Source organism: Giraffa tippelskirchi, chromosome 13 (genome assembly GCF_054371585.1).
Source record: "Giraffa tippelskirchi isolate mGirTip1 chromosome 13, T2T-mGirTip1v1.2.pri, whole genome shotgun sequence".
Lineage (NCBI taxonomy): Eukaryota > Metazoa > Chordata > Mammalia > Artiodactyla > Giraffidae > Giraffa > Giraffa tippelskirchi.
In genome coordinates, this window is record NC_137287.1 from 96,450,266 (window position 1) to 96,466,459 (window position 16,194).

Below are 16,194 nucleotides of genomic sequence, written 5' to 3' on the forward strand. Positions count from 1 at the left end.
TTGACAAGCATGCATGTTTATCTGAACAGGAAATGCACAGAGGGAAGGTTTCCATGCCTGGCCTCTGCCTCCTCTCCCCGCACCTCTGGACCCTCTTCTCCAGCTTCTCCAGGGGTCGGATGTCGGGTGTCCAGGATCCAGGGGGACATGCAGGCTCACTCAAGGCAGCAGGGGGACCGTCCTGCAGAAGCAGAGGCTGGACGGGTCTGGTGGACAGCTGACACCATCAAGACATGATGCTACATGCACCAGGCCCCCGGGTCCCGGTAGGAGAGTGAGCCCTCTATCTGAACCTATTCCTCTGGGCACTGACCCTTGGGCCCCTAGTCCCAATCCACCAGCCTGGCTGGGTGTCCCCAGGGTGCCGAGCCCCATGAGGACCTCCTGGTCTTCTGCACCCACCTACAGTCATGCTGGGCTCCCCCGGGGCCCGTGGACCCCCATACGCCAGGCTGCCCACACCTCTGCCCGCCCTGTCTGATTGAGGGCTCCAAGCTCCTCCAAGGGGAAGGAGGATGTGCCTGAGTGAGAGGTGCAGGTGGCACTGCCTTCCTTTCTCGGGGGCCCTGCTCTGACCCTGGGAAGGTGGGTCCTGACCCCCCTGGGGCCTCGGGGCAGCAGGTCCAGCCCTCAAGGTGAGGCTGAAAGTTTAGGGCCGGCGGTCCCTGACCTCAGACAGGCACTGATCCTTGTTTCATCTCAAAGGCTGAGGTTTAGCGTGGTGGGGGGTGAGGGAGGGGGCTGAGGAGGGCATCATGACAGCACCTGCCAGCCTTGTCTGGACGGCGGGTACAAACTAAGGGGGAGCTTACGGCAAAGGCTGTGTCTGGGGGACTGTGGTGGGTGCTGGGGGACAAGGGCCCCTCTCTTTCCACAAATGTATGAGCCTGGGCAAGGTGCTGTGGGTGGGTCCCTTCCCCTTCCCCCGTGCTCCCTCACCCACCTAAGTGAAGAACTGTCCCCCAGCCAGCCTCAGCCCCACCCCCACCCATCTCCTTCCTCCCCATCAAGACTGTGAGCTCATCTCCCCTCATTAGCCCATCCATCCATCTCAGCATCTGAGCCGTGAGCAGCCGCAGCCCTGTCACACTGACACGGATCATGACAAGGTCACTGGACCAAGCCTCCCACTGTGTCCCAGCAAGGAGAGAGGGGAAGGGGCAGGGGTGGGGGTGGAGGAGAGGCAGGGAATGGGGGAGGGGGAAAGGGGACAGGAGGGCAGGGAGGGACCCTAAGCTCAGGGTTCCTGGGAGGTTGAGGAAGGGGAATTTGGGAGACCCTAGGAAGCCAGGCAGCCCAGGCAGCCCCAGGTCTGTGTGGGCTGAGAGGGCCTGTCCCCTCACCCATGGCCACTCCACTCAGAGCACGCAGCCCCAGGACTGGGGAAGACCCCTCCCCCAGGGGCCAGTACCTCTGTCCCCAGGACGGGGGCCACCATGCCCCCCTTCTCCAGGAAGCCGGGCCTTGCTGCTCATGCCAAGGGCCCTGGGGGCCTCCAAGATGGGCATGGGGGGCCGGGTGCTCTCATGGGTGCAGGCATGGAGCTTCAGTACGTGCGCTGGGTGGGTGGGAAGATGTCAGCAGGGGTGGGGAGACCCTCCCTTGCTCCCTGCCTTGCCCAGAGGCAGTGGCCCAGGACGACTGCTCGAGCCTGGGGTGCCAATGACCCGGCGCGGGGCTCCCTTCCCTCCAGTGTGAAGACAGAAGCACTGGGCACCACGGGAGGCAGGACCACTCACTCTGGATGGCGGACTCACAGGCCTGGCCCACAAGCTGGTAGATGGTGGCAAGGGACTGTGGCTCTCCCTGCAAGGGAGGATGGGCCACGTGGCTGATGGCTCAGGCAGCGTGGGGGTCAGTGCCTCCCCGTCCTCCCCCAAGGTCGGTCCGGACCCCAGACTGCACACTCACCTTCTCTCCTCGCTCCCCCTTGGGCCCAGGCAGCCCCTGAGTGGGAGGAAAAGGAGAAGTGCCTGGACCCCACAGCTGCCCAGAGACCCAGGAGTCCCCAGAGAGCAGAGGACCCACCTCTGCTGCTTCAAGAGGGAGATAGCCAGCCAATTCTGGCTTCCCTGTCCCCAGACCCCCCCCCCCAGCCTGCAGGCCAGGTCTGCTGACACCCTGACCCCTGGAGCCCAAGCGGGGGAGCCCCACCCCCACCTGTCCCCCACCTCTGTCTCGGGCTTGGCAGGGGGCAGTCCAGGGCTCCCTCTGCTCTGAGCTTTGTGTCAGCCTCGCTTTACAAATGTGCCAGCTGCTGGGTACCCCTGGGCATCAGCACACATGACTGGCCCCCCTGGCTGTCGGGCTTGGTGGGGAGGGGACTTACTGTGGGCCCCACGGCCCCTGGGGGTCCTCGCTCGCCGTTGCTGCCCCTAGCCCCTGCAGTACCTTGGAAGCCCTATGAAGGTGGGAGGTTGGGTTTGGCGGCTGCCCCCTGGGGGTGGCCTCTCCCTCCGAGTCCCCCCACCCTGGACCAAGATCAGACTCCTCAGTTTGTCCCCAGCCTTGCACCAGCTGAGCCCCACACCCACCCAGCAGGCCCTGCTTTCCTCACCCATCCAGGGCAGCCCCGGCCCACCCTGACCACTGGCACTGGTTCTATAGGAATACGTCCCAGTTGTCCAGATGTGACTGCAGACTGGGCCTCCCAGGGGTAGCCTCTTGCAGGAGGGTCAGCTTGGCCTCCCCAGCACCCAGTGAGGCTGAGCCCGAGAGACTCTGGCCAGGTCTGGGCTGCTGGCCCCAGCCCCCCCACCCAGAGCAGCTCCCAGCTCTGAGTTCAGCTAGGACCTCTGGGAACACTGGGCTGGGAGGAAGCTACTTCTGAGTGAGGGGGGTGCCCCCACCCTCTAGTGGGAAGGGAGCCAGACCCACCCATCTGCCCTCCCCAGGCCCAACCAGGGGCTCAGGCACCTTGCTGCTGTGTGCAGTCAGGGTGCAGGCGAGGCCGGGGGCTGCACAAATGCAGCATTTCCTACCAACCTCCCTGGTGGGGTGGGATTTGGGGGGGCTACCTCTGTGCTCCTGGGCACAGGACATTCACACCCCGCCATGGTCTAAGTCCCTGCCCCAGCCCAGGAGAGAGAGGCCTCCCTGGGTCACCATTTTCAACTCAGCCTCAAGGAAACTTGAGGGACGCCAGTGGGGTGGGCAGGGCTGGGGGGCTCACAGAGGAGGCAGTGCTTACCCTAGGGCCTGGGGGACCAGGCAGTCCAGCAGTCCCCTCCAGGCCTCTCATTCCCTGAAGGCAAAGGAAGGGTGGGCAGGGGCAGGTCTGGTACCCCTACAAGCCCCTCCCACGATGACCCCCAAGACCCACAGCTGTGGGTGGTACATGCCTGTGCCTGGCTGAAGCTGGCCCATCTCAGGGCCTGGCCCTGCCCTGGGCAGTGACCACACCTGCCCCTGGTCAGTATGGACTGACACTCCCCTTCCCACTGGCCAGGCCATGCAGAGGGCAGGGTGGGGCAGAGAAGGAAGCCCCCACTGCCTCCATCTAGACCCTCCAGCCAGTCTTCTCTCCCACCTTTGGTCCCTGAACGCCAACCTTCCCGGGGGTGCCCTGGAGGCCGGGGTGGCCCTGAAATAGAACAGAGGTGATCGGCCAGGCTGGGGCTGAGGTCCAACCCAGAGGAGGAGGGTCTGTCCTGAGCACACAGCCTCCGCGTCCCCAGTGTGGTCTGACCTGCAAGCCGGGGTGTCCATGGTCCCCCTTTTCTCCTTTGACCCCTGGTGGACCCTGGAGGGGGAAGATGGACTGGGCGGGAAGGCGAAGGGAGAGGGTGGGGGGACAGGGCTGGGGGAGGCAGCACCTACCACGGGTCCCTGGATGGTGCGGCCCTGGGTGCCCGGCGACCCCTGCTGACCCCCAGGACCCTTGGGTCCCATCTGTCCAGGTGGCCCGGGCTCTCCCTGGAGACATGGGGGTGGGGGGCTGAGGAGGCACGTGGCTCCTCCTGCAGCCCCTCCTTTGATCCTGCCCTGGAAGGGGGGGCAGACCCGCCCACACACAGGCATCTTCACCCTCATAGCCCACCCTGGGAGGGTCCTGCTGCAACCCCGCTCTACAGATAGGAGCTGGGCCAGCTCTTGACAGTCCAGTCACAGAGCTCCAAACCCCAGACACCAGAACATCCTACCAAACCTCTAAGAGACAGAGGACACTAACGCCGTTTAAACGGCTTGATTTGCAGTTTGTTTTTTTTTTAAAGAATGCTTTCAAATAATTGTGAGTTAAAGCATATCAGTGCACCAAATCCTATAAAGAAAACAACAGGCATTCCCATTTGCGAATATCAATGTGAAAATCCTAAATAAAACATGAGCACATAGAAGCCTACAGCCTGTTAAATGAGTGGTGAGGGCTCAGTGACCATGCTGGCTTCTAGCGGGAGCAGGAAGAGTTCAGCATTCGAGAGAAATTAAATCATTCGCCAAACTAATAGCTCCAAGAAGGAAAACGATTTGCTTGTGTTCAGAGCAGCTGATGAGGCACTAAATCTTATTTAACACCCATTCTTGATTTTTAAAATCTCCTAATAAAATAAGGTTAGGATTTGACTATCACATGACAAAATCCATCTGTCTCAGCTCCCAGGCCGGCCCCACACTCAATGGGCAAACCCCAGAAGCATTTCTGTGAAGCCGACATGGACATGTCTGCTATCACCGGGGTTCCTTAACAAACTGTGGAGTGTCACCCACACCAGAGAAATAAGCAAGAAAAATTTTTTTAAAAGAAAGAGAAAATCGAAAAGGAGACAGTGGTATGATTTTTCACAGGTGCTGTAAATAAAAACCAGGGAAGTCCAAGGAAACCACTTGAAACTAAAAAACAATTGCAAATAAGATAACTGAGTAAGAAATGGGACCCAAAAACAATACACAGAGAGGACAGGGAGTTTAGGGGAGAGGATGTGGAGCTGGATACCAGGACCCACCCCTGCCTGGACAGCGGCTGCTCCTGCATCTGTACAGCCATTTGGACTCTGGACTCCATGCAAAGCTGGTGATGTGATTAGACCTCATTTGAAGTGGCGGAGGGGGGTGGGGTGGGGGGGGTGGGGTTGGAGACTGGCTACTCAATAAATAGAGGAATGAGGGGCGTGGTCTGGGGAGGAAGGAAGAACCACAGTTCTGGGCTGGAAGGTGTTAGAAGCACTTCGAGGCCCGTGAGGAGGTGGTCCTCGCAGACTAAGGAAGGCCTTCAAATACAAAGCGAGTCAGGAGCCATGGAGACAGACCCACACAGTGGACGAGACAAAAGGGATCCTAAATCTGCCTGCCACACATAACATAAGCCAGGTCAGAAGACCATGACTCGGTACACTAGTCACAGCTCAGGGTACAGGGTTCCCATAAAACCTAGAGCCCCTCAAATGAAGGAGAAAATTAACCCAGTCGAACGGGGCCGGAGGACATGCATCCAACAACAAAATGCCAGGAGCTTCCAAGGGGGTGGAGCGGCTAACGGGAGAAACACGGGAGGGCAGAGCACACACAGCCCGGCCAGGCGCCCAAGACTGCCCGTCACACGGTGCCCAGACTGGGGTCCCCCTCCTGCCTAGGGCTGGAGTGCGGGGGGCTCACTCTGCACCCACCCCCAGGATGCCCCATGACTCACCCTGGGCCCTGGGAAGCCTTGCTCTCCTGGGGCTCCGTTCCTCCCGGGGAGGCCCTGCAGAGGCACAAGCGAGGCTGAGGCTGGGCTGCACATTGGACCCCCTGGCAGTGCCCTGGACTCCAGTCCCCACCTTCATGGTAGAAGAGGGAGGGATTCCGGGCGCCAGTGCCTCCTGGCCCACCTTCCCCACAATCACTGGTTACCGCACACATGGGCTCATGGCTTCCAGCCCTGGCCCCTCCCTGGAGAGGTCTGTGGACCACCAGCCGAAATGGGTTCTGCACCCTCCAGGCGGCCAGAGGGTCTGGACCTGACCCACAGTGGGGCCAAGGCCTGGAGCTGTGACTCATGGCCAGGCCAGCACCATGCTGCAGCCTGACGGGCTGGGCTCCCACCCCCGGGGGGAACATGTGGGCTCCAACACCAGAGAAGGACTGGCTCAGGAGAAGGCTGCAGTGGGAAGGAAGGGGCTTCTAGGAGGGAACTCAAGGGCCAAGGGTGAACGAGGCAGCCAGGACACTCATGAACTCTGGCCATCAGTGAGGCAGGCCCAGGGACATCTGCTGGTGCTTGGGGAGGGGGCCATATCCATCATCACTGGCAGTGAAATGTTGCCGGAGTCCCTGGTTACCCTAGGGAGGAACTGCTGGACTCACCGGAGGTCCTTGGGGGCCTGGGGGCCCAGGGGTCTTCGAGGAACATGCACAGGCAGATGGGAAGGCAGGGCAGGACTCTCCCTCCTTCTGGGAGAAAGGAGACCCCTGCCATTAAATGCACCCCCTCCTTGGCTGTTTAACCCCAGAGCTCAGCATCTGCACTGACACCAGGGTTCAGGGAGGCGAGGGGTAAAGGGTGGGGACCCGGTCCTGGCTGCCCCCTTCCTGGCTGCCTGGTACAAGCCTGCTGACAGGATGCCATCTCTTGCTCCCTTGCAAGCCCCCGGCAGGGCCAAGCCCAGTGTGGGCGCACAGGGGAGTCAGTGAGGACCCCTGCCTGCACCTGAGCCCACAGAAAAGGGCAGTGGCCCTGAGTACATGGCAGCAGCCACCCTAGAGCTGGGGGCTGCCAGGCCTGCTCTAGCTCTTCTTGCCCCAGGGCTTCTAGGACACCCATCCAGCCACCCTGAGCTCTAGCTCCAGCCCTGTGGGTCTCACCTCCTCCAGGAAGCCTGCCCAGATTTCTTCCAGAGTGGCGATGACCTGGATGGCCTGTCTACCCCCAGACTCTTGCCCTCAGTGGGCACTTGGCCACCTACCAATGCCGGGAGCTCACAGCACTTGTCCGCCTCTGCCCAGGAGTCATTGCACACGATCTGTAGCACCTGGAGCTGGAACTTCGGAGAGGAAGAGGGAAGGGCAGGGTTGGTCAAGCGAGGCTGGCACAGGGGATGGGAGGGGCCCACCAGCCCCAGCTGGTCTGGCTCACCGAGGCTGAGCTGCTCCGGGGGCCCCGGGCTTTGGCCAACCTCCCCAGCATGACAAAGCTGGTGGCAGGCAGGCTGCCGGCCTCCCCGATGGGCCTTTCAGCCACCTTCCGGCAGTCCACGTAGAGCCTGACCTTGGAGCGGCCCACGGCCACGTGCACCTGGGAGACAGCAGGAGGTTCCCTGAGGCTCCAGCCAGGATGGGCTCCCTCCATGCCCACAGGCCAGGGCCAGAGCAGGGAGGGGCAGGGACCGTTCCTGGGGCTGGTGTCTGGATCCTGACCATCCCACATCTCCTTAAACCCCTCACAGGGCCTCAGTCTCCTTCTGTACAATGATACCCCCACAGCCCCTCCTAGGGGCTGTGGGACCAGGAGCAAGGGCTGCATGCTCTTTGACCCAGATTAAGGTGGGTGCATCCAGGGCAGAGGAAAGTTCCTGTGTTCTGAGGGGAGCCATGGTGATGGGGCAGCCTGTGTCCTGCAGAGCCCAGTGGGGTTCTGTCCCAGAACCTGGGAGCATCGAGGGTCTCAGGCAGGAAGGCACGAGCTGTGGTCCTTCCAGGTCCTTCCAGTACCTTGTGGAAGCTCCCAAAGAATATCCTCCTCACTTCAGGCAGGTCGAAGGTGACCTCCTGCAAGGTGGCCCTGGGGTCACGGTTGAAGTAGGTCAGTGACTTCCTGCCGGCTGGGGGATGGGGCAAGGATCGCATGAGACCCCCACGCGGAAGGCAGGAGGGGACCCCCCCAGAGCATCACCTGGCCCACTGTTGCCCCTCCAACTCACCATCCAACAGAACCCCGAGGACAGGCTGGAAGTCCTCGCTAGCCACTTGCCACAGTGCAAAGGCCTCTCGGGGTGTTTCAGGGAGCAGGCGCAGGAGGAAGACAACCGTGTGCTCTGGGGGCAGGGTGGCCAGGTGGATGTCGCTGTAGGGAACAGGAGGGGCACCGCAGGCCCAAGAGGAGGTCGGACCCTGGGGACCGAGAGTGGGATCCTCGGGGCCAGGCTGGGGAGTGTCAACAGTGGAATTCCCCTCTCCTCCCGGCCTGTCGGGTCTCAATGGGAGCGGCTCTGGGACCCCTGGGACGGCCCCACAGGGACAAGAGGCCATCCCTTGGCACATGCTGCTTCTTCTCCAGTGCCCTTCCCCCACATTCTCTCCTCATAGCTCCTACTCTCTGCCACCTCCTAGGAGCCCTCCACTCTTTGCAACCCCAGAGTTGCATTTTGTATTTTTCAAATTCCTATCAATATTATAAAGCACGTGATTTACCTTTGCAATTTAAAACATTTTAACTTAAGAAAAATTATGCTGTGCATGTGGAAGTTCCAACGTGTGGTTAAAGACACCTCCATATATGAAATGGGGTGATTATTAGACATCAGGGGCCATACGAGCCATGGTCATGGTGAGTCACAAAGCAGTGGCTTCTCACAAACCCCGGATATGTGCAGATTTGCAGGCTCAAATTAGACCACACAGGAAGTTGGAGTTCTCAGGGAGACAAAGGTGGTGGCCCCTGCCCAGAAGTGCCACCTGGGGAAAAGCCCTCCCACCCCACCTCCAGGGGCCTCATTCCACCCACAGGAGATTCATTAGTTTGTGGAACTCGGATTCCCTGAGTCCACGTGCCCCCAGGAGCCTGCCCAATTGACTCCCCCAGGGTGCCCTCCTGCTCTCCGGCCCACCCTCACTCCCACCTGGCCCGACGGGTCAGCTGAGAGTCCTTGAAGAGCGTGAAGGTCCTGGTGGGGCCAAAGGCCGAGGGCTCCATGGCCACGCCGCGGATGGAGGCATATTCCTTCTCCACCAGCCCGAAGGCCGCCATCAGGTCAAAGCCTTGGGAGGGGGGTGCCATCAGACAGGAGGGGAGGTGGGGGTGAGTAAGAGGCAGAGTAGAAAACCACGTGTCTGGTGAGAGGAGAGTGTGGGAGCCACAGAGACCGTGCATGGACGTCAGCCCTCAGGGGTCTGGTCCCCCCTTCCCTCTATCCTGGACTCAAGAAGGACATGCAGGGAGCACCAACATGGCCCTTCCATGCCCACAGCCGTCACCTCCCCACAAGTCTCAGTGCTCAGACCCTCGCCCATCCCACTCCCACCCCCACCCCAACTCGGCTGGCCCTGCAGCTTGGTCTGAGCAGCTCTGGACATCCTTCAGGAGACCCAGCTACCAAGATAGGTCCCCCGCCCTCACTACCCACCCTGCCCCCACCTGGCAGATCTCCCTGACCAGGCGGGGCCCACGTGTCAGCCTTCTCTCTGGGGAGGGTCTCAGACCCAAGTAGTAAAGATGTGATGCTGTGGACCCAGGCTCAGCCCCTCGCCCGCCCACCTCCTGGTCAACAGAGGTTCACAAAGGCCACGCAGGACCCATGGGCCCCCGCATTGTCTGACCCCAAACCCAGGCCACCATCCTCCAACAAAGACCTAGAGGAGGAAGAGTGGGTGGGGGCTGGTGGGGAGCAGCTGCCACACCAGAGTGGGACCTACCTGGGAGGGAGCCGTCCAGGTGGCGGGCCGGGCAGGCTGCTGAGAGGGGACAGGGGTAAGGGTCAGTGGGGAGGGGCCCCTTGTGGCTGAATGCCCTGCCCTGTGGTCCCCACATTTCAGGGATAGGACAGGGACAGTGTCCAATCCCCAGGAAGACAGCACTCGGCCGGGTGCACCCACAGGGTCTGCGTCAAGAGGTGAGATGCCCTAGGTGGAGGCCAGGAGAGACCTGGGTGTGTGGACATGCCTGGGTCCACACCGTCCTGGGGCTGGGCTGAGCCAGCCTGCTCCACTTCCAGGCACTGTGTGGACACTCTGAGTGTTCACGTATGAGTGTGGGCAGGAACTGAGACTCTCAGGGCAGGAAGTGGCTCCCTGCCACCCAAAAGAGGAAAGGTGCTGAGCCTTGGGTAGTGAGGCCCCTGTCCCCAGAGGTATTCAAGTAAAAACTGGGCAGCACCATGGAGGGGACACAGAGGGAAGCTGGGGTGGTTGGCCGAGGGCCTTCTACTCTGAGCATCTGATTGTCGAGAGAAGCATCAGGAACAGCAAACAGAAACTGAGGCTCCTCCCAGCTGGGTCCTGGCCTGGGGGTGGTGGGACCTCAGGGGCCACTGATACCCTGAGGGTGGGGCCAGCCCAGAGTGGGCCCTGGGCTATGCTGCAGCCACCCCGTCTGTGGCATGCATCCAGCTTCCCACTCCTACAAGCTGCACGTCTGCCCTGTACCTCCTGGACGCAGACCCAGAACACCGCCTGTTCCCCAGCCCTGGGCCTCTGCAGGCTGGCCACAGCCATGATGCCCTCCACGCCAGCCTGCATGTGCTCAGCTGGATTGCAGTGGCCTTAATCCTGCACTGGAAGGTCTCTCACTAAGCTCTGCAATGGAGGGTACATCTGGGAGTCACAGGGCCCACATGCCCTGGCTTTTGGGGGGCTGCCAGGGTCCTGGGTCCAGCGGGGGTCTGCTGGGATCTGGGGTCTTGGTGCCCAGTCACCCGTCCGGCCTGTGGCAGACACCGCCACGCTCTCCCCTGCTCCATAGACGGCTGAGACCAGGACCCGGTACTTGGTAGCCGCCAGCAGGCCAGGGATCACCACGTGGCTCCCAGGTCCTGGAATGGAGATCTGGGCAGGGGAGGGGTGAAGATGGTCACTTAAGCGTCTCCGTTAGTTTGGGCATCTTGGTTCCTTGTCTGTGGGTCCCATCGAGGAACAGTGGCCCCCCTCAACAGGCAGGATGGGATGTGTCTCCCCAAGCCCAGGATCCAGTGGCCTGTGAGGGGCGATGGTGTCCCCGGCTCCAGGGAGACCCACCGACTTCTCGGGTCCGGAGCCTGAGGCCAGCGTGTAGGAGAGCCGGTAGTGGAGCACATGGTCACTCGGGGGCGTCCAGCTGACCCGCAGGCTGTCAGGCGACTCTGAGGCCAAGGCCAGGTTGGAGGGTGGGCTCCGGCTGACTGTAGGGGAGCATGGGGCGTGGGGCACCTCAAATGACACTTCCCCTCCTCTCTGCACCATGCCCGCCACCTTCCCACTCCACGGCCCCCACCATGCCCACCAGGCTGCCCAGCGGCCCCAGCCCAGACAGGGCTACCAGGCCAGCTGCAGAGCCACCTTGGGTGCGGTGTCATACCAACTGACCTGGACCCTTGGCCACCCCAGGGATGCCTGCCTGGAGGGCTCAGGGAGGCTCTGTGGACCCAGTGTCCCACTCGCAGGGTCAGGACTGGAGGGGACTGCCTGTCAGGCCCATGGACTGGGGTGTTCTGGGGCACAGCAGGGTCACCTACCAGGGGTGTAACGGAGGGACACAGGGTCGCTGCGGGCCCCGTCCCGGTAGTAGGCCAGGATGGTGATCTCATACTCCGAGTGCCTCCCCAGGCCAGGCAGGATGGCCGTGCCCAGGTTCCCTGGGACAGAAATCTGTGGAGAAGGGGGACTGGTGTCCACCCGGGGGAGGTGTCCTTCCTGGGGGCCAGGTTCACGGGAGAAGCCGGGGTGGGGAGGGTCCTCTCCCCCCACACCTCACGGGCCTTCCCCTCTCCCAGGGGCGTCCACGTGATCTGGTAGACGAGCACGCCGGACACCGCCGCAGCTGCCCACTGGAGCCGGACTTCGTCCCCAGGCAGTTCTGTCACTGACAGCTGGCTCGGGCTGGGGACTTTCCCTGGAAGAGGGAGACCGAGACTGGGGTGGCAGAGGGGCCCCCAGTCCCCGCTCACTGTGTCCGCGGTCCCCTTTCGCAGAGTGGGCTGTGGCCGGGCACTGGCCCCGGGCTCCACCGTCACACCTGTCCAGGTACCTGCCCTCACCTGACTCGTATTGGTCTGAATCACCCAGGGGAGCAGAGGGAGGTGGCCTGAGGACCCCACCCCCACTGCCACTCACGTGTGGTCAGGCGGCCGGTCAGGGTGGAGGAGCTGCCCCCAGGGTAGAGGCAGGTGACGCGGACTGTGTAGGTGGTGGAAGAGGACAGGGGGCCCAGAGTGGCCGAGGTGGCGTTCCCAGGAACTTCCGTCTGCGGTGGGGAAGGACACAGGCAGCTTGAGGGGGGCATCTCCTGCCAGAAGGAGACCCAGGCCTGCCCCATGACCACTCCCAGACTGGAGAGGGGGGACCGGGAGCGGAATCCGTGGCCCTGTGTGGGGTCCTGCCCACTCTCCCAAGATGCCGGTGATTTCGCCTTTCAGGGCCTGCTCCCCCAGCACATCCCGTCCAGCCTGTCACGTGTGAGGATTCTTACAATTCTTTGCTTCACTTCTGCCTCATCACCCCTGACTAGGACTGGGGCCCACAAGGGCTGGGGTGGGGTCAGCTGCCTTCCACTCCCCCTGCACTGCTGAGGCTGAGCTTGGGGGGACATGGCCACATCCACTGACTGAATTCAGGGGGCCCAGTCAGGGAGGCTGAGGGCGCTGGTTCCCGTGGACAAATCACCCCCATGGACGTGCAGGCCTGCCCTCACCTGTCCCGAGTGGCCGCCCTTGCCGGAGACGTAGCTGACCCTGAACAGGCGCACAGGTCTTACGGTGCCCTCCCAGGACACACGGGCTGAATCATGGCTCACGTCCGAGAAGCTCAGGTGTCTGGGGGCGGCCAGGGCGGCTGCAGGGCACACCAAGGCCTTAGGACTGCCCCGTGTGAACCAGAGAAGGGCGAGAAACTGCCGAGGTTGGGGGACTACTGGATAGGGTTGGAGTCCCCCACCCGTGGAAGGTTGGAGGGAACCAGAGTAGGCAGCAACCTGTGGGATGCACTCACGGGTCCTGGCACGGATGCCCTGGGCCTCACTGGTCTCTGCCCCTCGAAGGCTCTGCACCCACACCTCGTAGTCCCTGCCTGGGGCCAGGCCATCCAGCAGCACCTCTGGCCGCCCCACCCGTACCTGCAGGGACACTCACGCTGGCCCCAGCTGTGCTCCCCAGACCCTGCCTGTCCCCCTCCCCCCTTCCCTATGCCCCTCCCCCCGTGCCCGCCCCCCCCCCCTGTGCCCGGCACCTCTCTCCTCTCCTCCTCGCCCTTGAGGGAGGCAGGTGACCACCACACCAGGTACTGGGTAGCTTCTGCCGAGGGCTGCCAGGTGAGGCGGACAGTTTTGGGTGTCACTGCGGCCAGGGTCAGCGCCTGGGGTGGGGGCAGGGGTGCTGGGGGAGATGGGAGCAGAGGGTTTAAAAATGCGGCAGCAGGCAAAAATCAGACCCGTAAACCAGCAGCGGTCAGGGCAGGACAGACACCTGTCAGTCCCTCGGTAGGCGCAGGCCAGGTGTGTCCTGATGGAGACACAGAGAAGGGAAGACCAGCGAGGGTGGGGGAGGACAGATGACTGACCGTAAGTCCTGGAATTGATTTCACCCTGGACCACCCCGCAGGTTTCTGTTAAGGCCACTTGCCCTGAGGGTGGAAGGGCCGTGGCCTAGGGTTAAGAGGCCACAGCCTGTGTGGTCCCATTTAGATGGAGGGTCCAGGATCCATAAACCCCAGAGACAGAGCAGATTAGGGGTCAGCAGGGACTGTGGGGGAGGGGAGGATTGGGGTGACGACTAAGGTGTGTGGTTCCCTTCAGGGTGACGGGTGCACAATGCTGGGACTATATGGAAAACCACAATATCACCCGCTGTGAACAGCTGACTGTGGGGTGTATCTCAATAAAGCTGCCAGGTGGGGGGGCGGGTCTCACGCAGTCCCGGGGGAACTACAGGCCAGGCAGGGCAGGAGCTCCACAGTGTGGCAGCAACAGTAATGGGTCCCTGCTGTGTTAGGGTCATGATACAAATGATGTCACTTGTGCTCAGAAGAGGACACTGAGGGTCAGAGAGGCCCAATGACTCGGCCTTTGTTGGGTGTGCTACCCTGTCTGGGTTCAGACCACCCTTGAGGGTGCCGGGCTCCAAGGGGAAGCTGTAGGTGGGGGAAGCCCCTACAACCCTGAGTGCACACACACACCTGTGGTCACCAGGCCCTGCAGGCCCTCGCCGACGCCAGCCTTGTAGACGGGGAACACAGAGACCAGGTACTCGGTGCTGGAGGTCAGGTTGTGCAGCTGCGCTGATGAGATGGGCCCTTCCACCACCACCTGGAATAGGAGCCGTGAGGAGCAGGTCAGTGGGGTGCAGGGGAGCAGGCAGGGGTGCTGAGTCAGCCTTCACTCCCTGCACAGCTGTGTCCCCAGGGCAGGTCTGGGCCATCAGCCCATCACACAGGCGTGAGCACAACCCCGCCATCCACAGGTGCGTGGGGCCGTGGTTCCGTAACCCCCTCGCACCTGCTCCTCCTTCACCTTGATTTTGTCACCCGTGGGCTTTACTCCAGCCCTGCATGCAGTTGGGGGTGGGGGCAGTGCTCACCTCCCTGGGGGCGCCACCCTTGGAAGGCCTCCACACAATCAGGTACTTGAGGGGCGGCTGTGGGGCCGGGATCCAGGACAGGAGGACGCTGGAGGAGGTCACCTGGGTCAGGACCAGCCTGGTGGGAGCGGGAGGGGGGTCCAGGGCAAGTGTAGCTGTGGGAGGAAGAGGAGTTCAGGCCCAAGGGCTGGCTGGTGTCAGTGGCTCTGCCTGCGCCCCCTGGTGGCCACTTCCAGGAAGGACAGGGGCTCCCCAGTTTTCCTGGGAGCCCTGAGAGCCCGGTGGGAGGGGACCTGGTGGGGCTGCACCTGGTGGGGCTGCACCTGGTGTGGTAATCCTGCCCCTGTGCCAGCCCTGTTGCTCACCTGGGCCCCCACGAGGGCTCCTGCCCTGGACCTTCTGGCAGATGAGCCGGCTGAGCAGGCCGGAGAGCGTGCCGAGCTGGGGGAAGTCCTGCACGTTGTGGACGGTGATGTCCAGAGGCTGGGATGCCAGGAGCCTCAACTCGGTTTCGTCGGCATTCTTCACACCTGCCGCAGGGTTGGGGGGAGGGTGAGCCCACCCAGCACCCTTGTTTGTTGTGCAGTCAGGACCACTGGGCCCCTGCTGGTCACCCAGTGGGCAGAGGGCCCTTACCAAGGACCCCAGACCCCACAAGCCCCAGAACAGGGTCACCTGGCCAGGTGCCCATGAGAGACAGGCTGGTGTGAAGGTGCCTGTGGCATGCCTGCCCAGGTCTCTGTGGAGCTTGCAGCCAGGAGAGGTCAGTGTGCTTTCCTCGGGGTCCTGCTCACCCAGGGGCTAGGGTCAGGCACAGAGCAGGGTCTCTGCTTCCAGGAACCCTGCCCTCAGGTCTGGAGGTCCCTCCCAAGGGATGGAGTTAATGACTGGCTGGCTACAGGAGCACAGCAAGGTCCCCAGGGCATACAGTGTGGGGAGCAGGGAGGGGCCACAGACACGTCCACAGATGACACTGCCAACTGGCCACTTCACCAGGGAGTGGCCAGGCTGCCCACGCCAACTCAAGTGGCCACCTCCGATTGTCTGGGTGGGACTCAGGTCTTCAGAGCAGGGACTCTTCCCATTCACAGACGGGGTGGGGGTGGGAAGGTGTGCTGAGGCTTAGAAGCCACAAGACCTGCAGCCTGGGGAGCCGGGAGCCACCCTGCTATGTGCTGTGAGAAAGTACACTGAGAGCCCAGGGGGGAGGATGTGCTCACCCACAGCAAAGATGTTGACACCCAGACCCTTGAGCACGTGGCCAGCAGCGTAGGCATCATCCTGGGACTTGCCATCTGTCACCAGAATCACCAGCTTGGCCACCTCTGGACGGAGACCTGCTCTGGGCTTCAGGTTCTGCTCCAGCACGTGGGTCAGGGCCAGGCCTTGGGCACAGTGAGAGCAGAGTGCTCGTGGCCCCATGCACTCTCCTGCCCATCCGTGATGGCTCCACCAGCCACTGGCCACCGGCTCTGCCCACTAGGGCAGTCCTGGCCCCTTCAGGCTGCGAGTGCCCAGAGGGCAGGGGCGCCACCCTCCTTCCCTCACAGGCACCCGAGACCCAGGGGCTGGCATCCCACACCCTGCTACTGCAGGGTGCACAGGGTGAATGGGGATCAGGGAGGGAATTGTGCCATGTGGTGTGGTCTGCCTGGGGGAGACCCCCTGAGGAGGACTGCTGACAACAGGGCTCCCCCAAGCCATTGGTGGGCCCTCCCAGGAGCCTCTACTGACCAGAGGAGCCACTTGGTTTCAGCAGGACTGCCTGACTTGCCACGTTCACCATGGATGAACGAGGCAG

At 62.4% G+C, this 16,194-nt stretch overlaps 1 protein-coding gene across 1 annotated transcript in view; it reads right to left on the reverse strand.

The window, feature by feature from the left end:
- The window catches only part of COL20A1 (collagen type XX alpha 1 chain), a 26,315-nt gene continuing 10,121 nt past the window's right edge, over window positions 1-16,194 (reverse strand). The window contains 29 exon segments of the mRNA XM_081552296.1: window positions 1-181; window positions 1,412-1,558; window positions 1,740-1,806; window positions 1,912-1,947; window positions 2,330-2,401; window positions 3,191-3,244; window positions 3,530-3,583; window positions 3,689-3,742; window positions 3,820-3,915; window positions 5,627-5,680; window positions 6,283-6,369; window positions 6,882-6,959; window positions 7,052-7,210; window positions 7,627-7,736; window positions 7,836-7,978; window positions 8,754-8,892; window positions 9,547-9,585; window positions 10,545-10,674; window positions 10,864-11,006; window positions 11,340-11,472; window positions 11,574-11,716; window positions 11,938-12,067; window positions 12,515-12,654; window positions 12,811-12,934; window positions 13,048-13,193; window positions 13,993-14,122; window positions 14,394-14,584; window positions 14,771-14,923; window positions 15,614-15,778. Of these exon segments, the coding sequence (XP_081408422.1) occupies window positions 156-181; window positions 1,412-1,558; window positions 1,740-1,806; window positions 1,912-1,947; window positions 2,330-2,401; window positions 3,191-3,244; window positions 3,530-3,583; window positions 3,689-3,742; window positions 3,820-3,915; window positions 5,627-5,680; window positions 6,283-6,369; window positions 6,882-6,959; window positions 7,052-7,210; window positions 7,627-7,736; window positions 7,836-7,978; window positions 8,754-8,892; window positions 9,547-9,585; window positions 10,545-10,674; window positions 10,864-11,006; window positions 11,340-11,472; window positions 11,574-11,716; window positions 11,938-12,067; window positions 12,515-12,654; window positions 12,811-12,934; window positions 13,048-13,193; window positions 13,993-14,122; window positions 14,394-14,584; window positions 14,771-14,923; window positions 15,614-15,778 (3,143 nt within the window). The 3' untranslated portion in view covers window positions 1-155.